This window comes from Macaca mulatta, chromosome X, assembly GCF_049350105.2.
Source record: "Macaca mulatta isolate MMU2019108-1 chromosome X, T2T-MMU8v2.0, whole genome shotgun sequence".
NCBI classification, from domain to species: domain Eukaryota; kingdom Metazoa; phylum Chordata; class Mammalia; order Primates; family Cercopithecidae; genus Macaca; species Macaca mulatta.
In genome coordinates this window covers 157,020,364-157,046,343 of record NC_133426.1, presented here as the reverse complement: position 1 = coordinate 157,046,343, position 25,980 = coordinate 157,020,364, and the positions used below count along the sequence as shown (strand labels likewise).

The 25,980-nt window shown below is 48.2% G+C and overlaps 1 protein-coding gene across 5 annotated transcripts in view; it reads left to right on the top strand.

Moving 5' to 3' along the window:
- CD99L2 (CD99 molecule like 2) overlaps positions 1-25,795 on the top strand; it is a 123,846-nt gene extending 98,051 nt beyond the window's left edge. For 2 of the 5 annotated variants that reach the window (XM_077987873.1, XM_015128388.3), the window contains 5 exons: positions 14,392-14,430; positions 15,902-16,021; positions 20,289-20,306; positions 21,713-21,778; positions 23,037-25,795. In XM_077987873.1, the coding sequence (XP_077843999.1) occupies positions 14,392-14,430; positions 15,902-16,021; positions 20,289-20,306; positions 21,713-21,778; positions 23,037-23,101 (308 nt within the window). In that variant the 3' untranslated portion in view covers positions 23,102-25,795. Of the gene's footprint in view, positions 1-14,391; positions 14,431-15,901; positions 16,022-17,800; positions 18,032-20,288; positions 20,307-21,712; positions 21,779-23,036 lie in introns of those variants that run through there. The other 3 variants (XM_077987874.1, NM_001261370.1, XM_015128389.3) reach the window with 3 other exon arrangements.
- Positions 25,796-25,980: the final 185 nt, after the last annotated feature.

The following is a 25,980-nucleotide window of genomic DNA, read 5'->3' as shown; positions in this document are numbered from 1 at the left end:
TCTTACTTCAGGCTGTTATGACAAATTACCACAGACTGGGTGGTAATTAAGCAACAGACATTTGTTTCTCACAGTTCTAGAGGCTGGGAAGTCCAAGATCAAGTCACTGATAGATCCAGTATCTAGTGAGGATCTGCATCCTGTTTTGGAGATGGCTGTCTTCTTCTTGTATCCCTGATTGGTGGAGAGGACAGAGTAGGGAGAAAGCTCTGGTGTCTCTTCTTATAAAGGTCCTAATCCTATCATGAGGGGTTGGCCTTCATGACCTAATTAACTCCCAAAGACCCCACCTCCTAATATCATCACATTGGAGGTTAGGACTTCAACGAAATATGACCTTGAGAAGGGATACAAATGTTCAGTACATAACACCATATATACACACATATCCAAATAATTTCTTTTAACCATCAGCAGGTATATAACCTAAACATGACTTCATACTTATATCTCCAACTGTAATCCAGTGCCAGAAGGATTATTTTGATCTTCCTTTCTTGCTTACCTATAACTTTCCTCTCTGACAGTGAGACACCTAGCTTCTACTACCTGTCATCTATTTACTATCTTACTCAATTCAGGTATACACATTTAGAGCATCAGAATTGCTAACTCATACCCCCAGGAGAAACAACTTTACCAACTAGAGTCCAGTGTTTATGTTCAGTTTCTTTCGTCTTTACCTTACAGTTTCCAGTCAAAATACTGTTTTTCAAAGTTGCTTAGGTCGATTCCTTTACCTTCCTCATCCATTCAGTACAGTTATGCCACCCATTTATAATGGAGTTAGATTCATTTGTCATAGTCTCCTTTCTATCCTGGGAGTCCCCCACCCACCTGGTTGATGTTTTGTTCTTTTGCTTGTAGGCATTAAAGTTCACTCTTTGTAACATACAGTTCTATGGGTTTTGGCAAATGCATAGAGTCACATGTCCACCCCCCAAGTACCATACAGAACAGTTTCCTCACCATACAAGGACTTCTGTATATGCCCTTGATAGTCAGCCACTCCCCCTTCCCTCAACCCTAATCTATTTTCTATTAGTGCAACCACTTATTTGTTTATTTCTCTATAGTTTTACCTTATCCAGGATGCCATATAATTGGACCCATGCAGTATATAGGCTTTTCAGACTAGCTTCTTTCACTTAGCAATATGCATTTAAAGTTCTTTTGTGTTTTTTCATAGCTTGGTAGTTTGTTCTTTTTAGCATTGAACAATATCCCATTGTATGGATGTACCACTTTGTTTATCCATTCACCTGCTGAAGGACATCTTGGTTGCTTCCAGTCTGGGGTGAATATGAATAAAGCTGCCATAAACATTTTTTTTTTTAGATAGGATCTCACTCTGTTGCCCAGCCTGGAGTGCAATAATGCAAACACAGTTCACTGAAGCATTGACCTCCTGATCTCAAACAATCCTTCCCTCAGCCTCCTGAGTATCTGGGACCACAGATACGCACCACCATATTTGACTAACTTTTAAAATTTTTGTAGGGATGGGATCTTGCTATGTTGCCCAGGGTGGTCTCGAGCTCCTGGGCTCAGGTGATTCTCCTGCCTTGGCCTCCCAATATGCTGGTATACAGGTGTGAGCCACTGCGCCCAGCTATAAACTTTTTTTTTTTTTTTTGAGACGGAGTCTCGCTCAGTCGCCCGGGCTGGAGTGCAGTGGCGCGATCTCAGCTCACTGCAAGCTCTGCCTCCCAGGTTCACGCCATTCTCCTGCCTCAGTCTGCCTAGTAGCTGGGACTACAGGCACCCGCCACCGTGCCGAGCTAATTTTTTTTTTTCGTATTTTTAGTAGAGACGGGGTTTCACCACGTTAGCCAGGATGGTCTCAATCTCCTGACCTTGTGATCCGCCCGCCTTGGCCTCCCAAAGTGCTGGGATTACAGGCGTGAGCCCCCGCATCTGGCCAACATTTTTAAACATTACATACAGGTTTCTGTGTAGACATACACATAATACTTTATACTTTTGTTCTATGAACAACACTATGAAGAAAAGAAAAAGACAAGCCACAGATTTGGAGAAACTATTTGCAAAATCATATACCCGATAAAGGACTTGTATTCAGATGATATAAAGAATTCATAGGCCAGGCGCAGTGGCTCATACAAAAAATTAACCGGGCGTGGTGGCGAGTGCCTGTAGTCCCAGCTACTCGGGAGGCTGAGGCAGGAGAATCGCTTGAACCTGGGAGGTGGAGGTTGCAGTGAGCTGAGATTGCGCCACCACACTCCAGCCTGGGTGACAGAGTGAGACTCCGTCTCAAAAAATAAATAAATAAATAAATTCATAAAAGTCAACAATAAGAACTCAACCCCAATTTTTAAATGGGCAAAAAATATGAACAGACTTCACCAAAGAAGAATGTAAAATAGGAAAATAACATATTCAACGTCATTTCTCACCAGGGAAATATAAATGAAAACAAGATACCACTACACACCCGTTAGAATGTCTAAAATCCAAAAAGCTGATAATATCAATTGCTGATGAGGATGCAGAGTGGCAAGAATGCTCATTCATTGTTTGTGAGAATGGAAAATGGTACTGCCACTTTGGAAGAGAGCTTGACAGTTTCTTGTAAGTTCAACATAGACTTGCCATATGACCTAGCAGTCATACACTACTGCTGGTGTTTGCTCTGGCTGAACAATCTGCCAACAGACTTAGGGAAGGGAAAAATGAGAGCAGCCTTGGGTAAAAATGCCATGGACTCAAGCTGCTTTTACTGAAATCAAATTACTTCCCTGAAATGACTAACTTTTTGTCCAGGTTTATAGTTGCTTTTTGAAGAGAGGATTTGTTGATCTCCTCACTGTCTCATGCCAGAAGTCTTTCCCCTGGTATCTTGTAAATCTAGATTATTCTTTCTCTTTATCTCCCCTCAAGCCCAGGCCATCTTCACCCTCCCTTGGGATGACCAGCTAAGTGGTTAAGAGTGGTGACCTTAACCTCTTAACTGGTATCTTTGCTCCAGTTTGTCCTCCTTGCAGCTGCAAGAGAGAACCATCAAGAACATGAATCTGACCCTGTCATTCCTCTGTTTAAAAAATACTGTGTAACAATGAAAAGACACAGTCCAATTAAAAAATGAGCATAGGATTTGAACAGACACATCACAAAGGATGTTACATGATGTTCAAAATAATTTATGTGGGTTGAACCAATCTTGCATCCCAGGGATAAAGCCTACTTGATCGTGTTGGATTAGCTTTTTGATGTGCTGCTGGATTCAATTTGCTGGTGTTTTGTTGAGGATTTTTGCATCTATGTTCATCAATGATATCGACCTGACGTTTTCTTTTTGTATTGTGTCCTGCTACAGTAACCAAAACAGCATGGTACTGGTACAAAAACAGACACATAGACCAGTGGAACAGAATAGAGAACATACAAAAAACGCCACAGACCTACAACCATCTGATCTTCAACAAAATTGACAAAACAAGCAGTGGGGAAAGGACTCTTTTTTAAAAAAATTATGATTATTATACTTTAAGTTCTAGGGTACGTGTGCACAACGTGCAGGTTTATTACATATGTATACATGTGCCATGTTGGTGTGCTGCACCCATCAACTCGTCATTTACATTAGGTATATCTCCTAATGCTATCCCTCCCCACTCCTCCCACCCTACAACAGGCCCCGGTGTGTGATGTTCCCCACCCTGTGTCCAAGTGTTCTCATTGTTCAATTCCCACCTATGAGTGAGAACATGGTGTGTTTGGTTTTCTGTCCTTGTGATAGTTTGCTCAGAATGATGGTTTCCAGCTTCATCCATGTTGCTACAAAGGACATTAACTCAGCCTTTTTTCTGGCTGCATAGTATTCCATGGTGTATATGTGCCACATTTTCTTAATCCAGTCTATCATTGATGGACATTTGGGTTGGTTAGGACTCTTTATTCAATAAATGGTGCTGGGATAACTGACTGGCCATATGCAGAAGATTGAAGCTGGACCCCTACCTTTTTGCTGTATACAAGAATCAACTCAAGATGGATTAAAGACTTAAATGTAAAACCCAAATCTATGAAAACCCTGAAGACAAGTTAGGCAATACTATTCTGGTCATAGGACCTGACAAAATCTTCATGACAAAGACGCCAAAAGCAATTGCAACAAAACCAAAAATTGACACATGGGACCTAGTCAAACTAAAGAGCTTCTGCACAGCAAAAGAAACTTTCAACAGAGTAAACAGACAACCTATAGAATGTGAGAAAATGTTTGCAAACTATGCATCCAACAAAGGTCTAATATCCAGAATCTATAAGGAACTTAAACAAATTTACTAGCCAAGAACAAGCCATCCCATTAAACAGTGGGCAAAAGACATGAACAGACATTTCTGAAAAGAAGACATACATGCGGCCAGCAAGCATATGAAAAAAAGCTTAACATCACCAATCATTAGAGAAATGCAAATCAAAACCACAATGAGATACCTTCTTACACCAGTCAGAATGGCTGTTATCAAAAAGTCAAAAAATAACAAATGCTGGTAAGGTTGTGGATGAAAGGGGAACACTTTTGCACTACTGGTGGGAATGTAAACCAGTTCAGCCAGTGTTGAAAAAAGTTTGGTGATTTCTCAAAGAACTTAAAACAGAATTACCATTTGACCCAGCAATCCCATTATTTAGTATATACCCAAACATAAATTGCTCTGTCATAAAGACAAATGCATGTGTATGTTCACTGCAGCACTATTCGCAGTAGCAAAGACACGGAATCAACCTAAGTGCCCATCAACGGAGGACTGGAGGAAGAAAATGTGGTACATATACACCATGAAATACTGCACAGCCATAAAAAAATGAGATCATGTCCTATGTAACAACATAGATGGAGCTGGAAGCCATTATCCTAAGCAAACTAACTCAGGAGCAGAAAATCAGATACCGCATGTTCTCACTTACAAGTGGGAGCTCAATGATGAGAACACATAGACACATAGAGGGGAACAGCACACACTGGGGCCTATCAGGGGGTGGAGGGTGGGAGGAGGGAGAGGATCAGGAAAAATAACTAATGAATACTAGGCTTAATACCTGGATGATGAAATAATCTGTACAACAAACCCCCATGACACACAATTTACCTGTATAGCAAACCTGCACATGTATCCCTGAACCTAAAATTAAAAACAAGCAAACAAACAAACAAAAAAACAAAATCACTGTTCTTTGGGAAAATACAAATTAAACCACAATGAGATACCACCATGCATCCTCCAGAATAACTAAAATTTAAAAGGTAGTATCAAATGTTGATGAAGAGGTGGAGTGACTGCATTTCTCATACATCGTTGGTAGGGATGTAAAGTTTCTTCTAAAACTACCATAGACCTACCCAGTGACCCAGCAATTTCATTCCCTATTCAAGAGAAATGGGAGCTATGTTCTGCCCCCTTCCAACAACAGCGAAAAAAGACATAAAAAAATGCTCATTGCTTGATCTACGATAGCAAAAACCAGAAACAGAACCTGGAGACAGCCAGGTATCAATAGGAGAATTGATGAGAAACTGCGATACATTTATATATTTATACAATGGGAAGAGCTACTGATACGACAGCATGGATAAATGTCAAAACCAACATGCTGAGTAAAAGAGGCCAATGAGAAAAGAGTACATATTATATGAGCCCAATTATATGAACTTCCACTACAGACAAAAGTAAGCTGTAATGATAGAAATGAGACCTGTGGCTGCAGGAGTCAGGTGTGTGAATAAGATCAACTGGGCATCACTTTCTGGGGTGATGGTTCTGCTCTGTGTCTCGATAGGGGTCTCGGTTTCATAGTTGTGTGCATCTGTCAAAAGTTATCCACTGGTACGTGGAAGATTTATGTGTTTCACTATATGTACATTTTACCTTAAAAAAGGAATCATGGCCGGGCACGGTGGCTCAAGCCTGTAATCCCAGCACTTTGGGAGGCCGAGACGGGCGGATCACGAGGTCAGGAGATCGAGACCATCCTGGCTAACCCGGTGAAACCCCGTCTCTACTAAAAAATACAAAAAACTAGCCGGGCGAGGTGGCGGGCGCCTGTAGTCCCAGCTACTCGGGAGGCTGAGGCAGGAGAATGGCGTAAACCTGGGAGGCGGAGGTTGTAGTGAGCCGAGATCTGGCCACTGCACTCCAGCCTGGGCGACAGAGCGAGACTCCGTCTCAAAAAAAAAAAAGGAATCATAAGCGAATGTAAAATGCTAGGTAACGATAGGTTGAGGTACACTGATGTCTGTAACTTTGAAATATGTCACAAAAATAAGATCGATGGACAAGAGGGATGGCAGACAAGATAAACTGAGTGATGCAAAATGTTAATTACAAGTCTACGTGCTGGGAATATGGATGTTCACTACACGAAGTTTTAAATTTTTTTGTATGTTTGAAATTTTTCTTAATTAGATGTTGGTGAAAAAAATTAAAGAAACAGGAACAACAACAAAAGCCTCTTTAGTGGTTCCCCACTGCTTTACAAGATAAGTTCAAGCCCCTTAGTCTGCTGACATGTTCTTTCTGCCCTAGACCACCAGGTTCCTGTCATCTCCAAACATGGAGAAAGGCCAGGAGGTACATATGCCAGTGCCTGCACATGACGTTCCTCAGTCTAAACTGCCTGCCTTCCACCATGTGAATTCCCACTCATCCTCGAGCAAGTGCTAAGTTACCCATCGCTGGTGATCCCCTCCTCTCAGGAGGCTGCCCGCATCTGTGGCCCCGTCTCCCTGCCCACTCTCGGCTCTGCAGCACAGCTTCCATCTCCTGCCCCTGGGCTCTCCTAGAGCTTCTATCATTCCGCTGGTCCAGGATAGCACATGTCATTCTCAACCACAGCGGGTGGTGTTTATCTTTTTAGCTTCTCCTAGACTGGGCTTCCTGTGTGTCCCTGACACCTCCATGCAAGTTTGCTGGCATGAGGACTGCGGAGCAAACACTCAGCTTTGCTTTCTGCCTTCTCTGTCACACCTCCCTGTGAAGGCTAGAGTGATACTTTTGATTGGCGAAGCCAGGGTGAGCCTGCTGATCCTCCGGGCCACATTACTGGTGGGATCGTGGCATGACCTGCTGCTTTCTCCTGGAACCCCAAAGCAGTGCGAGAGCCAGGGCCCACCGTGTTGCTAGCTAGGGAAGTGTGCACTCTTATAGTAGGTGAACTCTGTGTCTGCTCTGTAAGCCCAGTTTTCCCTCACATGAGCTCTGGGATGATTTTCGTGAGAAGGGAGAGGGGAGAGAAGTAACAGGTAGCTTCCGTGTGGCCTCAGGCCATGTCCTCTAACTAGTACACAGAAGCCCTGCTCTTGAGGGTGCTGCCGTACTTTAGCCTCTTCATCAAGCAGATGCCTTACCTTTGATCTTTCTCTGGCTCCTTGCATCCGTTCTCAGTTGGTAAAGAACCTGGAGGGGAGGAGGAGCTGGGAGGGGTGTTACTAGCACTCCCAGATCACCCTCACTGGCCTGTTGGTCAGAAAACTCTTGATAAACTAACACAAGGAACCAAATGGGGACAAGGGCACTGCTGGCTGGGGAAAGAGGCCATTCGCTGCTTTCCTTTCTCCTGTCCCCAGAAGGAGAGTCTTCCTTCTGTGTTCCTTAAGGATCCCCTGGGCAGTATCTACTCCATTGCTCTGGCTAGGTGCTTTACCCTCTCCGTCGTTATCTGTAGACCTTTCCCAAGCTTCTGAGTGCTCAAAGCTAGAGTTTTAGTGAGAGCTCTTTCAAGAGGTACTACTTGGAGCCTTGGGTGGTACGAAATGGATGTCTTCACGGTGAGCCTTGTGTCTGCTCCAAGTGCAAACCCTCCATGCACTGCAGAGACACCATAAAGAGAGGAGCACTACCTGAACTTCTCCTTCGGGGTCTAAAGGTGAAACTTGCTTTGCAGCACCCAGCATTTTACTGTACTGATTCCTTTCTTTGGATCACCACCTCCTGGATTTAGCAGCCCATATGCTGGGCTCACTCAGCTATACACTGCTTGTTCATAACTACTGTGGGTTCACAGGGCTGAAACACTGCCTCATTTTTCTTAATCAGAAAAAAATTATTTTGAAAATGTTAGAATCAAATTGGTCACATTTTTACCCCAAGATGGCATTTTTTTAAGGCCAAAGCATGCAGTTCTTAAACACTGAGGCAAGACTAAAAACCCCTGTTTCTAAAGAGATACAGACATTCTGTTACCGATGTGTCTGGGTTGCATACATAGGCTATCAGGAGATGTCCCCAAGTGTGAAGTGTGAACGCCCTCACTTACAGTTCATAGGGTTAAAGGGGACGGTACTGACTATGATCAGTTGGTTGACTGTAACTTTGAGTATTAGTTCCCTCCAAGTGTAGCCTGTTGATCCCCGTTTTTTTGTTTGTTTGTTTGTTTTTTGTACTTTAAGTTCTGGGATGCATGTGCAGAATGTGCAGGTTTGTTACATAGGTATACACGTGCCATGGTAGTTTGCTGCACCCATCAACCCGTCACCTACATTAGGGATTTCTCCTAATGCTATCCCTCCCCTAACCCCCCACCCCCTGAAAGGCCCCGGTGTGTGATGTTCCCCTCCCTGTGCCCATGTGTTCTCACTGTTCAGCACAGTGTCAATGTTCATCTATGTTGTAGCACGCACCAGCATTTCCTTCCTTTTTATGGCCGAATGTTCCATTGTGTGGCTAGACCACATTTTGTCTATCCATTGACCCTCTCGGGTTTTTGAAGAAAACATTTCTCTTCCATTTTCACTGTGTTTACAGTCATTGTCTTCAAGTATCTGGGCCCTCTCATGATCCCTTTCTGTTATGGACTAAATGTTTGTGTCTCCTGAAAATTCATGTGTTGAAACCCTAACCCCCAATAGGATGTATTTGGAGGGTGGGGCCTTTGGGTTACATGAGGTCTTGAAGGTGGGGTCTTTGTGATGGGATTAGTTCTCAGAAGAGATACCTGAGAGTTCTCTTCTTTGGACCTATTTCCACATTCATTTCAGCTTTCATAATATGTAAACAAATAGGATGTTTCAGATGTGAGGAACAGCTCCCCGGCTCTGGTGTTCTGTGATGTGAAGAGACCCACTTGCTCCCTCAGACTCCCCTTCCCCAAACACATATCTGGGAACACGGCGTGAACATGGCTTTTCTCCCAGATGACCACCTTGCTGGTATCTCGGGAGCCTGACATAAGACAAGGAGAGTTTTAAGGGTCTGTATCAGATTGGAAGGGGATACCCATTGTATTACCTAGAGGGAGGGCATTCTCATCCCTGTGGTAGGGGATGGATAAAATCTGGGCCTTGGAGACTTTCTGGAACAGTGAGGAGTACCCTTCCCAGTGGCTAGCATAGGCAACCATGTTTTGGTAGATTTTTCAGTTCACTTTGACTTGGTAACTATGGGGCATTTGAAGCAAGTGTTTTCTTCTCTTCGTTTATTCATTTTTTAAAACGTTGTTTTTATTTTGTACTTTGGCCATTTTTTTAGATAATGAAAATACATTTCTAAAATATCTAAAAGCCCTTGGTGTGTCTATTAGAAGAGTCTAGAACACTTATAGATGTCTTTAAATACTTGAACATCTCCCCTTAGCAGTTATAATCTTCCTACCATTACGTTACTCTCCAGGCCCTTGGCAACTAGGTGGGTCAGGCACTCACTGTGAGCCCAGGTTGTGCTGCTGTCAGAGAAGGGCAGCTCCGTGTGGTGTATCCCCGCCTCCTGCAGATGTATGGCTGTGTAGGAATCAAGGCTGCCATGTATGTGTATAGCAGTGTCTTTTGTCTCTGAGATGCCGAGGGTCTGACACTTTCATTGATTGCAGGGCTTATTCACAAATTTCTCACTGAGGTCATGCCTCCTTTCTACAGGGCCTCTGTAGCTATGGTGGTTGCTATAGCTAGAGAGGTTCCTGTAGCTATGAGACCTGCTATGGCGGTGGTCACTATTGCTACAGTGACGTTCCCTATTGCTATGGTGTGGCTATAGCAACGGCAGCAGTCTCTAGAGTTATGGCAGTCCATACAGCTACCTATATGCATAGGTATCTATACTCAAAGCAAATTGCAGCATGTGATGCACTGTGCAGGGAGGTTTCTGGTGTACTAGAAAGCTACTGTAGTCCCTTTGGCATATAATTGTGAACTCAGAAGGCAGGTGGGAATACAAAACATACTGAACCTGAAGAGTCTGCCAGTGACCTGTGAAATAGCTTCTTTGAGTTCTCTCTCCAGTTGTGGGAAAGAGGGGTGGATAGATTTGCATGGGGCTTGCAGAGTTAAAACTTCTTAAAATTTACATGAAAAACACTTGTTGTTTCATGATCCAGGAAGAATCACTAGTAATATTTCTGACTGCATGCTTGGAATACTTTTTCTATGCATAAGCATATGTTTGTAAATATTTGTGATTTTTTTTTTTTTTTTTTTTTTTTTTTTTGAGACGGAGTCTCGCTCTGTCGCCCAGGCTGGAGTGCAGTGGCCGGATCTCAGCTCACTGCAAGCTCCGCCTCCCGGGTTCACACCATTCTCCGGCTTCAGCCTCCCGAGTAGCTGGGACTACAGGCACCCGCCACCTCGCCCAGCTAGTTTTTTGTATTTCTTAATAGAGACGGGGTTTCACCGTGTTAGCCAGGATGGTTTCGATCTCCTGACCTCGTGATCCGCCCGTCTCGGCCTCCCAAAGTGCTGGGATTACAGGCTTGAGCCACCGCGCCCGGCCGATTTTTTTTTTTTTTTAATAAAAATGGGATCATGCCATCCTGAAACCATTTTTTAAATTCAATAATACACTGAATATCATTCTCTGTCATTAAAGGGTATTCTAAAATATTATATCAATGGTTATATTATATTATGATATACCATAATTTATTTAACCAGGACCCTATTTTTGTACAGAGATTCCCCCCAGCTTTTTGCTACTCTACACAGTGCTGTGATGAACATTGTCTAGCCAAATGTGCACAACCCTAATTCTTTCTGTCAGATAACTTCCTAGAAGTCAAATGGCTGGGTCACAGAAAGCAGACCCTTCTAAAGATGTGACGCTTTGAGTGGTACTGCTGAATGGTATTCCATTAAGTTTGTGCCAACCTCCATTTCCACCACTAGTAAGTAAACAGGTGCCTGTTTTCTCAAATTATCACCTCCACTGGGCATTATAGTTTTGTTATCTTTGCAGATTTGTTCAGAGCAAAATGCTATCCTGTTTAAATATGCATTTCTTTGAATCTAAAAGGAGGTGAAACACCTTTTCAATATCTTATTAGACACTCTTAAAATATTTTGTGAATTGCCTGTTTGTGTCCTTTGCCCATTTTTTTTTTTTTACTGGGGTCTGCATATTTTCTCATTTCTGCATATTTCTGCATATTTTCTCATATATTTTAAGGACTCCTTTTACATTAGAGATTAGGAAGCCCTTATATATTCCATAAACATTTTATTCATTCATCAGTTGATGAACCTTTGGGTTGTTCATAGCTTTTATGGATACTGCGATGAACATGTGTGTGCAAATGTTTATGTGGACATATGTTTTCAGTTATGTTGGGTATATACCTAGAAGTGGAATTGTTAGGTCATGCTGTAACTCCGTGTTTAACTTCTTAAGGAGCAACCAAACTGTTGTCCATAGCAGCTGCACCATTTTACATGCCTGCTAGCAATGTTCAGGGGTTCCAATTTCTTCACATCCTTACCAACACTCCTTCCTTTCTTCCCCTCTCTCCCTTCCCCTTGTCTTCTTTCCTTTTTCTTTTTTTGGATTACAGTTATCCTAGTGGATATGAGATGGTGTCTCATTATGGTTTTGGTTTGCATTTCCCCAATGACCAGCAGTGTTGAGCGTCTTTTCATGTGTTTATTGGCCATTTGTATGTCTCTTTGGAGAAAAAATTCACTTCCTTTGCCCATTTTTAGATTGAATGATTTGCCTTTTTATTATTGAGCTGACGGGGTTCTTTATATATTCTCAATACCAGCTCCTTATCAGATATGTATTTTGCAAATATTTTCTCCTATTCTGTGGGTTGTCATTCTACTTTCTTGATGATGTCCTTTGAAGCACACAGGTTTTTAATTTTGACAAAGCCCAATTAATTTTACTTTTGTTGCTTGCACTTTTAGTACTGAAGTTTTTACTTCTGATCTGATCTTTTCCGTTTTGAGTTTCCGGCTTTAGGATCATATTTAGAAATCATTTTTACCCCAAGATAATAGAAATTCCTTACCCCTAAATTTTTCTATAGTGCTTTATGCCTTCATCCACGTTATCTTTACTGGGAACTGACCTTCATGGATGGCATTGGGTTGGATAATTTTATGTTATGCCCATGACTCATCACCAACACCATCTTTTGCACAGTGTGCATTTTGAAGAGTAACTGGGTTCAGTCTGTGCCTAGAGGAAGTAAGCAGAGCTCAGTAGCCCAACATGGCTCAAAGCCATGACCTCGGCTTGGCTAGCTCCAGTGGCCTGTGTGATTGACTTCAGGCTCACGTAGTGAGAAAGGACAGAAGGATCTAAGATGACTGGCCATTTTTTCTTCCAGATGTTTCTTAGCCTCACAGTAGTTTCCGTTCACATGCCCATCTGAGAAGACTTGCCCACAGGATGGGATCACTTTTTTTGAGGAGGAAGAGAAGCACATTTTTGCCATCTTCTTAGGATAAGACCTCCTACAATCACAAATGGTCAGATAGTTAGGAGCTGCTCGAGCTGTGGACTATTGAGCTTTGAGTCTTTTTGAAAGGCTGGGAAAGTCACCCTTCTCTCCATTTGTCCCTGGGGGAAAATTAGGAAGGGGTTTGACGTGTTTATCTTTCTTATCACAGCCTGTTGCTCAGCAGTCTCGTGATGTCTAAGTTGCTGGGAATCCTTGTGGCCAAGTACTCCTAAGGGAAAGGAGACCTGAGAACACTGTTTCCTTCTGCCTTGAGGTGAAAGAATAGGTTGAATAACTCAGAGTCCAGAAAAATAGAAGTCTAGTGACATGAACACGTTAGCAGAGGATGCTATCACAACAGCCACCTCCAGCACAGCGGAGGGGACCTCTCTGTTGATCTGGCTGCACACAGTGACCCCCATCTTCCTGTTTGTTATGCTTTCTCCAACAGCAGTGATTGTGTGTGTTTATTTTTTGTTTTTGTTTTTTTTAATGCTTTGTTAATAACCATTCGTATCCAATCAGGGATCTTTATACAATACACAGAGCTCGAGGATTCAGCCTTAGGTGGGAACATAACAAACCTCATTTTCCCCAAGAATCTTTTTTTTCCAATGGGCTTTATTTTTTAGAGCAGTTTCAGTTTCACAGAAAAATAGAGAGGAAGGTACAGAGAGTTCTCATATTCCCCCTACCCCCACGTGTGCACAGCCTCCCCAGCTATCAATACCGCACCCCCCAACCCTGACAGAGTGGTACAGTTTTACAATCCACGAACCTCCATTCCTCCTGACTCTTTGATTGGTGAAGGAAACGTTGGAGCTCATTTGCCTTCACTATGCCAGGGCGGTTTCCCCTGAGAACCCCGGGCTCTGGGAACACAGTCTCCCTCCATTAATGAGCATTCGGCCCTGAGAAGAGGGTCGGATGAATGGTGAACTCAGCGCTAATTAAGGTACTGAAATGGCACCAGTGGCTTCTCAGCGAGTAGCTGTCTGGGGAAGGGTTGTGTGCGTGTGTGTGTGCGTGTGTGCATTTAACTCTGCAGTTCTATCGTGTGATTTGTGTGACTACCACCATAGTCAATATACAGAACAGTCTGTCACCACAAGGTTGCTTCCTGTTGCTCATTTATAATCCTAGCTAACTCCCTCCCTCCCAGCTCTCACCAGCCCCTGCCAGCATTCATTTGTTCTCCATCTCTGTGATACTTCAGATCCTTTTGAATTTCAAAATAGTGGATAAGGGATTGTGAGCCTACATTTGTTTATGTTCCAAGAGCGACTTCAGCTGTAGTTGAGGCAGTGGCTACGTCAGAGACCCGTGGCGGTGGCATTGAGAGTCAGGCTCTCCTGGCACAGCACCCCACCCCCCGACTTATGGTGAGGCCACTATGTGCAGCCGCACCACTGGGAGCAAAGAGGTGAAATAGAATACTGTGCCTACAGAGCCCGGCACGCAAGGCCTGCTCAGGGCAAGGTGGCTGCCATTTTAATAATAAAAAGTTCCACCTGGTGGCCTGGGCTTTGCAGGTGGTAGGCATAAGAAAGCAGGCCTCACTGCCGTCCAGTAGAAGCCTACGGGTGATCCACGAGTTGGGGTCTTGTCGCATAGGTGGGATTGGGAGGGCTAGCACTGCCATCCAGCTCACCGAGGCCTGAGCTCGAGCCTGAGCTGACTGGTCGCTGGCACTAAGTGCTTTTGTCTTTTCTCCAGGTGATGGTCGGTACGGCAGCGATGACGACCCTGGATCTGGTGGGTTTCTGACTCCTGAGGCTCCTGTTGGCCATGTGAAAGGAAAATGAATCTCAGGACCCCAAAATCACTAAGCCAAGGGGAAAGTCAATCTAGAAACTGCATCAGGCAAACGTGCCTCCTATTCTATTCCTAAATAAGATAGCTACAAAGTTGGAAAAAGCTGCATACCTCCCTCACAATTTGCCTGCAGGGAAATTTCTTATGGGCCTCAATATCTTTACCCTGAAACTGTTCTGTGAATTTCACCCTGGCTGATCTTTACAGAGGGAGACAGGGCCGTCCCTCTGCTCACCCCCCCCGCCCCCCAGACAAATGCATATCTGATTGCTTCCTCTGCCCAATTGCTTACGTAAAAATGCAGATTCACTGAGCCAGATGAAATTGTGTATTCAGTGAAAGGCTGGTCAAGGACTCAAAAGAATGCAACCTTTTGTCTCTTTCTCTTATCTCCCTATGACCGGGAAGCACCCCAACTCCACCCCTGCTTTGTGTTGTCCCGCCTTTCCGCATCAAACCGATGTACATCTTACACATTTGATTGATGTCTCATGTCTCCCTAAATGTATAAAACCAGCTGTGCCCCCGCCACCTTGGCACATGTCGCCAGGACCTCCTGAGGGTGTATCATGGGTGTGTTGTTAACCTTGGCAAAATAAAGTGTCCTTTTTTTTTTTTTTTTTTTTTTTCCCCCGCTCTGTCGCCCAGGCTGGAGTGCAGTGGCATGATGTCAGCTCACTGCAAGCTCTGCCTCCCGGGTTCACGCCACTCTCCTGCCTCAGCCTCCCAAGTAGCTGGGACTACAGGCGCCCACCACCATGCCTGGCTAATTTTTTTTTTTTTTTTTTTTGGTAGACATGGGGTTTCACCGTATTAGCCAGGATGGTCTCAATCTCCTGACCTTGTGATCTGCCCACCTCAGCCTCCCAAAGTGCTGGATTACAGGCATGATCCACCGTGCCTGGCCTGGCAAAATAAAGTTTCTAAATTGATTGAGGCCTGTCTCAGATATTTCATAGCAACTATGAGGAGACACAGTGCTGGCCCACTCTGGCCTCAGAGTTGGCCATCCCCCTGAACGTTTCCAACAGATAATCGTGAGGCCAATAGAGGGGTGTAGCCATTTGAAGAAATGAAGCATGAAGATTGGGGTGCCGGGGGAAGTAGCCCAGTGGGAAGCCTGCAGGGCCTCAGTCACAGAAAGCACTGCACCATTTCCATGTCTCCCTTTCAAGCTCCTCAAAAGTGAAGTCCTTACAGAAAATGAGAAGTCCTAGGCAAATCCAAGGGGCACCATGTCTTTGTAATGCATTAGATCTGTGTGGCATGGCCCTCTCCTGCTGGCTTGGGGGTTGTGGGCATCTGAATGAACTTAGTTTGGTGCTAGAGGAAAAGCAGGCTCCCGGGCTGCTCCCTGGGGTGCTTTGGCTCTGACCTCACCTGTCCTCATTTCTCCCCCTTCTCCATACAGGCACGGTGGCAGAGACCGGCACCATTGCGGGGGTGGTCAGCGCCCTGGCCATGGCCCTCATTGGTGCCGTCTCCAGCTACATCTCCTACCAGCAGAAGAAGTTCTGCTTCAGCATTCAGCGTAAGTGCAGCCGCCCACTCATGGCTGGGAACCGGCCGGCAAGGTCTGTGGAGGGAAAGGGTCCAGGACAGATCCAGATCCCTCCACAGCCTGCCTGAGACCCACTCCCAAGCAGACTTCCTGGGACGGGGGTGGAGGCTACAGTTTTGGAAATCCCTGGGGACAGATCTAGGCTGAATTAAAGTGTAAACCACCCTGCAAGAGCAGATGGGGCTGGCCCTGGTGACCTTCACCTTCCCAGGGCCCCAGCTCCCAGGGGTACTTCTGTGGGGACAGAGCTCAGTGACCATTGTGATGTTTCCTTCACGTAGAATGGGAGGGACCCTGGACTGCACCCATAGCTTCAGACCTCAGCCAAGGGGATGAGGGCCTTTGGAGGCCCTACGTCAGTAGCTCCCTCCCATGCTGCTGGCTCCCTCAGGAGCAGAGGGCAGCGGTTCCTGGGGGTTTGCAAAACACGGCCCTTATTGCTCTGGCAGTGCCCCCATCACATCCTGAGAAGTCACTGCCTGGTGCTCTTCCCCCCACGCCCCACAAACTAAACTAAACGGAATCATGAATTGCTCCAAAGAAGTAGGAATGTGAGAGAAAGAATGCCGTAGTTCCCCCCACCACGCCCACCACCCTTTACTAGGTTTTTAAAAGACAGTTTTCATCTCATGCTGTAGCTGTGAGTCTGCAAGTTATGGATTAATGGAATAGTTACAAATGGAATCCTGTCTTCACCCATCAGCGCCCCACATCAGCGAGCCCTGTGGCGATGCTGTTGTGGGAACGAGAAGACCTCGCTCATCCCTTTTATAAGCACAGATTGATGCTCTGTCACTGTTTGCTGAGTGGAGCATGTCTCCAGTTCAAGGCTGGAGATTTTCAGTTCAAGCGACAGAATGTGACTCAGCTGTAGCTTGTCTCTTTCCACTCCTTGGCCCCTTTGATGCGAGGGGAAGCTTAGAAACAGCCCACGTGGCTCTTTCCCTGCCCTTGCCGTGGTCCTCTGCCCTTAAATCTAGCCTGAACTGAGCTTCCCAGAAAACTAACCTGGGTCCCAAGATGCTTTGCTGAAGTCTCCAACTGCTTATTCATCTGACCATCATATTTGTTTCCTTCACTCTTGTAGAACATTCTTGACCAGGGCGACACACACAGCATGCACAGCAGTACTGTAGGAACACATTGACATGTCAGTGCGCAGCCTGCAAAACTGTTCATGGCCACCCTGCTTGAGATCCCACTGACCCACCGTGGATCAGGAAGCTTGACTGTAGAGTGGCGTGAGCAGGGAGTGGGTCAGACAGAGTCCAGGGCTGGGGACTGGATGGTTTTTAGAGTTATCCCTTTCCCTCAACTCAAAAGTCAAGGAATCTTCTAACTGGTGAAAAAGATGGGAATCCAACCTTCTCAATGCGTGGACACTGATATTTAGATGGAGACACTGGGCGAGAGGATCGAGTTGCACTTAGTGTGGCGGGGGCAGTTTTGCATCAGCCTCCTGGGCTGTGCCTGGAACAACGAGCCCAGGGCAACCAGGTACATAGTCACAGCCCTTAATCTCTGACCTTGTTCTTATTGCATTTGGCAAAAAAGTAGAAGCCGCCTAATACAGGGGGTTTCTGTCCAGGAGGCTCCAAGGCTGTCCTCTGTGGGCTCTCCCTCCGGCAGGTGGATTGGAATGAGATGGGAATTCTGGGACACATGGCCTTCCCCGTGGTCAGGGATCCTCATTTGAAACTGCTTTTTGGGCTGGGATCTCTCCATGCTCGTCTCCCCTCCCTGTTTTAGGGGAGGGAGCAAGGACCTGGCCAGGGACACTTCGGGAGAACAACTGAGAGCATCGTGCTTGCCAGGAGAGGAGTCAAGATTTTGGATAAGCATCCAGGTTCTCAAGATGGTCTCTTGGGAAAAGATAAAAGCCCAGATTTGGATTAAACCAGGCCTGTAGGAAAAAGTTAGAACTGACTGAGAGAAAAGTATCTTTCCTGTATGATTGATTAAACTAGTTGGTAACTAAAATGACATTGAACAAATATTTATTATTAAAATAAATCCTACACCCAGAGATGCCCTCAAAATGGAGGCCACAGTGGCAGGGGAGGTCCTGGTGGCTGGCTAGAGGTCTTCTCCTGTTTGGACCTTTGCTGGAGAGCGTTTTTGGCTGGAAGCACCATGTCAGATACATTTTGGCCTTGATTTTCTGATGATTTCCCCTTCTAGGTGGTTGGAGTGGCAAGGAGGCTTGGTTTGTAGCAACAAAGTAGTTGTGAGCTCTTTGAACAAAAAGGCTAATGCCCCAGGAGCCAAAAGGGCTCACTGGTGAAGTTTGCCAAAGCTGTATGAGTTCACTGGGGCTGCCAGAACAAGAGTCACAAACTGAGTGGCTCAAAACAATAGAAGTTGATTCTCTCCCAGTTCCAGGGGACTCCGGGTGTTCCCTGGCTTGTGGCTGTATCACTCCAATCTCGCTTTATATCCTAAATCCAGAATGACCTCATCTTAACAGCCTTAACTTAATCACACCTGCAAAGACCCTGTTCCTAAATAAGGCCACGTTCACAGGTTCCAGGAATGAGGACTCGCAGATCTTTTTTGGCATGGGGCGGGGCATCCTTCACTATAGCATCATTAGCCTAATGGTGAGATGCGACAGTCCACAGTTTTCAAATCCATGCCCATTACAAAACTGGGTGAGATGGCCAGGCCAAAGGATGGCTTTGAGACTTTAAAAAGCATGCTGGGTAAAAGAAGCTACTTAAACTACAGGTCTGTAGTTCCTAGTAAGAGCAGCCTCCCAGGCATCGTGCGCTTGCCACCCACCTGCCATTGCCTCTCTTCCGGGCTCTGCACGTGGGTGAAAAGCCAGCCCTGTAACTCGGCCTGGCAAGGGCAGGGCCATGGACGGGGAGAGTTCTTGGGCTGAGCAGACAGGGTGGCCGGCCTGGGCCCTCTCCTGCTGGGCCCTCAGTTTCCCCATCAAGGGTATCTCAACTTCCTGCTCTGGAATTAAAAAGTCAGAGGCTGGCTTGAGGCTGCTCAGGTGTCAGTAGGAACAGAGAGAGAAAAATGGGTTGATTTCTAAAGCACAAAGTGAACATCTTGATTGTATCTGTCTTATTAAGATGGAAGGAAAATACGTTATTTTCATGCTTATTTCCTAAAACGGGCCAGTGTGAGGTTTTGCGAAGTGAATCAGCAGGCAAAGCGGGGCAGCTCCCAGGAACCCCGTCGGCCCAGTGTGTCCATCTTGGATTTCACTGCCCTTCCCCTCCAACCTTCCTTCTGCCATGGCACCTTCCTGTGTGGCTGTCTCCCCAAGCTAGAGGCTGGGAGTCCTCCTGTCCCCCCACCTCATGTCAGTGCATTCCCCAGTCCTGGGATTTGTGCCAGCTACGTAGGTCTCCTCTTGAGCCACACCTCCCTATCACCATTGCCATGGCCCCTGCCAGGACAGAGCCAAGGTCTTCCCCTCATCTTCCATCCAGAAGGTTCCATAGACCTTTGTGCCTGTCCAGTCTCCTCCACACCTCACTCTCCTCCAGGGGGACCTGTTTTAAAATGCGTGGATCCCCCTTATGCTTCCTGCTGCCCTCAAGGTCCTGGCTGAGCCCCTGAGTTTGGCATTGGAAGCCCTTCATGGTTTGGTCCCAACCACATCCTTTCCCCTCCATAGGCCTTTCACTTCCCGAGGGCGCCATGTGCTCTCCATCCTGGGCCTCCGCTGTTGCCCCTCCTGACCTAGCTCCTCTCGCCCAGCAGGCCTGGAGCAGCCTCTCCCGGCCTGTGGTCCCACAGCGCCCCCTGCTGACCTCACCTGGTGCTCATGGGGCGGGATTGGGCCGGTTGGTTACTGTGTCGTCTGCGACTCCCAGCTGGCCTTGCCGCCTCAGTGATCAGGAGTCTGGACCGTCCATTCCGTGGTGGGGCTGCGTGTACATCATGTCCCTGGCACCTGGCCCGGGCCAGAATCAGGAGGGGTCCCGCAGACGTTTGTGGGGTGGCTAAGCACACTGAGAAGCTGGGGGTTGGGCTTCCTGTCCCCACTCTTTCCCTTGAGTCTCAGCCACTGCCACATGGAGATGGCGGTAGAGGGGGCAGGGGTGCAGAACACAAAGCCCTGGGGAGACAGCAGGAGGTGGCTGCGAGGAAGGCCTGTCCCCGCCACTGCTGGGGACCCTTGGCTTCCCTTGCCTTTGCCCTCGGTGTGGAAAGCCCGCATGTTTGCTGTCGGGAGCGCTCTCACTCCAGGGTTCTAAGCTTTGTGTCTTGCCTTCAGATGCAGCAGAAGGTCAAGGTAATGCTGCTTTGCCTTCCTCACTTTCCTTTTGCTTCAGCCTTCATGCTTACTCATTTGCCCCCTGTTCTGGTGCTTCCTTGCCACTCTTCTCCCTCCTGCTTCCCTGGCACTCACCGACGTGGCTATAACTGGGACCATCTTTAGCTTGCCCTGATGCGTGTGAGAGGATGCCACCTGCCAGGCGCTGTGTCCCCAGGCTGGATGTTGCGGGAGCCGGGGGAGAGTTGAGGTGCCGTGGTGAGGGCTCACTTGTCCACTGGTGGTCGTGCCTGCGGAGCACATAGAGAGCCACCCACAGGCAGGAAACGATCCAGCGCCCACTGGGGTGGCAGCTGGCAGTGATCACGAGGTTCAGAGTGTGTCTCCTGGCTTCCACCTGTCAGCTGGGAAGGTGCACCTGGGGCAGCTTCCACTGCACTCATCACCTGCCCCGCTCTGCGTGGGGCTGGCCACACCTGCCAAAGAGCAGTGCCTGCATTTGTCACAGGCCCATTTGGCTCCCACCTCGAGCCCAGCAGCCACCGGGGCAGGCAGGTGGCGGGCATACTTGTTTAGGCAAGGAGCCTGTAGCCCAGGACGATGGCTTGGGTTGCACTGGTGCCTGGTCGGTCGGTCGGTCGGTCGGTCGGTCGGTTGGAACCATGCCCCGGTTTTCCCACAGACCCGGGGCTGAAGGGTTCCAGTCCCTGTGCTATGCAGGGATGAGACACAGACTCGACTCTGCAAGCAGCAGCAGGAGTGGGGTCCACTCTAAGAACTTGAACACTGGCGCTTGCTGGCTGAAGGGGATGCTTGGTACCGTCCCCAAATCCCTCTTGTAAATAGGTGTGGAGAAAGCCTAGATAACCAACTAGACCGAAGCAGCTGTTGGCGGGCCGGCCCCTCCAAGCTCGGGTGGACACAGCAGTTATTCCTGTGTTAAGCCAGTTGGCCTCTCTGCACGGGTATTGCTGGGAGGCTGCATGTGGGCAGGAGGCTTTGCTGCATCTCCACGGTGCCCTGCATCCATCAATCACTCATAGCAATTGGCTCCCTGGCCCCTGGGCCGCACATGGACCTGTGGATGGTGCTGAGCCCTGCCATCGGGCACCCCCTCCACTGGGCGGAGCTGCCGTCTTGACGTGGTGGCGGCTGCCCTGTGAGGATGGAGCACCAGAAGCCTTTGCTGCATGTTATTGTTATTTCTGAGGACGGCGATGAGAACTCCTGGACAGTGAATTCCTGGACAAACAGTTTTCGTCTGGATAAGGATGTTCACGTGGCCCAGGGTGCAGGGTTTCGAGCTCCCTAGGGCAGCTGTGCTGCTTTTTTAGCTGCAGAGGGCTTGGTCAGGCATTCTCAGCCACGGTTGGGGACCCGTAGGTCCTGTGCGCGTCACTCACTCTGCCCTTTCCCCTTTGCAGAGGGTCTCAACGCAGACTACGTGAAGGGAGAGAACCTGGAAGCCGTGGTGTGTGAGGAACCCCAAGGTGAGGACTTTGTACTCACTGTCCCTTGCTGACACTTTCCTAGTTGGTCCTAGCACTGAGCAGAACCGTGCTAGAGAAGCAGGGAAGCACAGAGACCTCTGCTTCTAGAATGTCCGGCCAGAGCAAAAGCCTGCCCTGATCAGCCTGCCTCCCAGTTTTCATGAGCCAAAGATGCTGGGGTGACAGCCAGGGCCATCTGCTGCCATGCCCGTGACTTCTGGGCATTGCTGCTGCTCAGCCCCTGCCCTTGATTCGTGTGAGCCAGAGCCCCAGGCACCTCTGCTCCCCATCAGCGAAAACAATTACATTCTGAACAGAGCCATGGGGAAGCTTTTAACCTAGACCTAGAACTTTTCCCTTTGCAAATTGCCACAGGCAAGAGGGAACTTGGTTAAAACCCAGACCCTATTGTCAACACCTGTGCCCCTCCCTCCCCCTTCTGTGGCCATCAAGCACTTTCTGGATTCAGGAGCTGTTGGCAATTTGAGGTCGCATAAGTTCAGGCCACAGGCCTAGAGTGCCCAACTGCTCGAGGCAGATATGACCTGTGCCCACGGGATGCCAATGAGGAGGTCCAGAAAGGCTTGCTGAGGTCGGGGAGCAGGCCGGCTTCCCAGCAGCCAAGGCCTGGTGGCGCAGGCAGGGAGACTCGGACAGCTCAGGCAAGTGTTGCCACTGGAACTACAGTGAAGTAGCTGCAGGGACTGGGCCTGGGAGACCAGGAGGAGCTCAGCCTGTGTGGTATGTACTGGGGAGCCGGGTGCCCTACAGCACTGCTGAAGACGGGTGGCAGTGCCGCACCAAATTTCCTAAAATAGGCCTGGGTTCAGATGTGGAAAAATGGACTCCACTGTCGCATCCACTGTCGTGAGCTTTGCCGCAGTTAGCCGCCATGAGGCCGACATCTGTGTGGGCAGGTACTACGTTGAGCACTTTATTTAAAATAATCCTTCCAGCAGTGCTGGCAGGAACATGCTCATTTTTTAGGCGAGGAGATGGAGGCTGAGCTGTTTCCGGGGCCTATCTAGCTTTCTCTTTATCTCCCCTTGACCCGCCCAAAACTCCCAGGCTCAGGATAGTCCTGACTGGGGCCAGGGAGTGGGTCCCAGAGGGAAAGTTGTACAGGCAGGGCTAAGCGGCCCCCCACAGGACACAAAGGGAAACCTCGTTCTGTTCCCAGCACCTGCTTGCTGCTGTATTTGCCGCTTCCGTGCAAGACAGAGCAGAATTCCTTCTGACGGGCCTCTTCTTCCCCTAGTGAAATACTCCGCGTTGCACACGCAGTCTGCAGAGCCGCCACCACCCGAACCAGCCAGGATCTGAGGGCCCTGTCCAGCTGTAGGCGTGCACAGTGGTGCCACCGCTTGTCACCCGGCTCCCCCCTTCTCCCCACCCTTCATTTGGACCCACAGCTGCTGTGCTGCTCTGTGTCGTCGGCTCCTTGTTGGTCTAAGTTTTCCGGACGAGCTCTGGGGGTTTGTGAGTTTGGTTTCTCTGCCCTGCCACAGGTGCTCTGAGACTTGGTGCCGAAATTCAAGAGCCAGCTCTGATAGAAAGCCAGCACCAGCCTCGGGAACTGCTGAGCCACCAACTCCCAAAGCCAGCCTGCCTCCAGCTTTACTGAGCACAGGATGTGGGGGCCAAGAGGATGCTGGGGCTGGATGACATGTATGCTTAGGGGACAAGAGTTTGAACCCAGGGGACTGTGACCCCTGCACACTGGAGTGGCTCATTGTGGCAGGTTTCTGCCAATAGCCCCTGACGGTGACCTCAAGGAGCTGCAGGTGGGGAACTCAGCCTGCACCCACTTCACTTGGAGCCCCTGCAAGGAGCGAACCAGTCAGCACCAAGTAACACCACGCGCACGCAGCACCCAGGATGATGGTTCCACTTCGGTCTTCCCCATCCCGGGTTTTATGTTGCTGGGCTTCCAGAGAGCCGGTCCAAGTGGAGACTTTCAGTTATTTAAGTGCAGACATGTATCTCATGATAGTCCTGCCCTGCGAGTTTAGAAATCCTCTGGATAAGTATGAAGCAATTCATAGGCCTGTTTCCCATCTGATTCCATAGGGGACTGGATGTGGCCTTAGGGGTGACATGATCAAGGTCTTTAGGAATCATTTCTGCATTGGAGATGAGTTTTATCCTGTGTTGGGGAGAGGTGCGCACCCTCCACCCTGTATCTATTCCTATTTTGGTAGCAAGAGCTACCGATGTCAAGAACGAGCATCAAAGCCAGAATCATGCTTGTTGTTTGCTTAAAAATGTAATTGGGGGCGGCGGGGGAGGAGAGGGGAAAGACACGTTTGCTTGGTTTAGTGAAACACACGTGACTTTATAGCTCTGTGGTCAGCCTACCTGTCTGTTCTGAGGGAGAGTGCGTGGGAGGGAACCCATGCTCACCGTGGCAAACACCGGAACCCCATGACTAGCCCCTCACCTGGCATGGAGCTGCCTGGTTTGGGCTGGAGCAGAGCTGGTTTCCCAGAATGTTCCTTTGGCTCACATGTGGTTCTGTCCCGGTGAGCTCTGTTGTCAGAGGCTCACGGGACAGAACCACATGCTAGGGTCTAGGGCCCCTGTCTACTGATGATCAGTTTGCCATGTCAGAAAGCACTTCTGAAAGCAGATATGAGTCACCGGACAGGCAGGATCTTACAAAAGTCACGGGCCTCTTTGGTCTGCAGGATGGCCCCACGTGTTCCATAGGCTGTCCACTGAGCGGGATTGTCTGCTGAGCGGGATGAGCCAACTCCAGTTTCTTAAGGAAACCACTGGAATCTGTAGCCCCCACATGCATCTGTCTAACGCATGCCTCGTGTCTGTTCTGCAAACATGCCTGTCGTGGAGGGTAATCAGTTGTAGCACTGTGTCTCCAGGCTGCCTCGTGAGGCCATTCCCAGTGCGTGCCTGTGGGCTCCTTACCACCCCTTTTCCTGCTCAGCCCGGTAATCCCTGACAGACCTGGACTGTGTGGCTGAAGGGGGACCTGCAGCACTGCAGAAATGTCTCTGCGTGGTGCCGTGAAGGAAAGAAACCTTGGCCTGGTCTCAAGAAGCCTCCAGTGCTTCAGGAAGTTAGTGAGGGTGGAGTGGCTTGCAGGATTGGCCTGTTTCCAGGGCCTCCCACACTTATTGGCCAGATTGTGAATTTTGTCAGGCTTGTCCCTCCCTGACACATCAAGAGCTGATGGTCCCACCCTCTGGCTGGTGCTGGGCTGGAGGTGGCTATGGGGGCTTTTGGCATGCATGGCCTGTCGCCACCTGGACAGCGTGACCTCAGGGGTTGTCCACCTTATCTTTATGGTGAGGCCTATCGGATGGCAAAGTCCTTGAAACCCTAGAGCTGTGATGTAGAATATGTACTGTCCGTGAAACCACGTTCGCAGTAGCACTGACTGCAGTTGAGACCCATTTTGCTCTCCCTTACCCACCCGGGTGCTTTCTGCACAAAGCCTGGAGCCTGGCACTCAAGCCCACCGGTGGCGGCTCCTAGTGCCTGGACATGCCTGGAAGACCCCTCAGCCTTCTGTTTGCAGAACGTTCATTTCAGGAGCTTCTCCTTCCCACATACATCTTAACTTGCTCGTCACTGCCACCTGCAGAAGCCTCGCGGGCTCTAGTCACCGTGTGTCTAGCTGAAGTTCGAACTGGCCAGCATGGACCTGTCCCAGGTGAGAGGGGAGGCACGGTGGACTGGAAGGACTGGTTGAAAGTGGCTAATTTCTATCAGCTTAACTTGGCAGAGAAAATTTGTAACAACTCTGAGCACATGCTGGGTGAAGTCACAGCTCAAGGAAAGATAAAGATGGGCAGAAGGAGGTGTGAGTGGCTTCTGGGGTGGGACCCAGAGGGGAGGCTCTGGGACAGTGGCTGGGGTTCAGTGCCGGGGCCCTGAGGAAGAAATGGAGACTGATCTCAAAATTCTAGAATTCCCTGTACATCTGTTCATGTGCTTGTGTCCAGGTGCGAGTTGTAAACTGTCTCGTGTTTGCATTAAATAAAATGGCACCAAGCAGATCCTTGTCTTCTGATGGTGTTAAGGCACGCCCTTGGTCAAGTGTTGCTACTTTTCCCTGAAGTAATTTATGATGCAGAGCTGACCTCCCCCCGCCCCCAGCCGAAGGTTTTTCTCTAGAAGCTTGCATTTACCCTTCAGTGACTAGCTCAGTGTCAGGACTTCCAAGAGTGGCCCCTCACTGT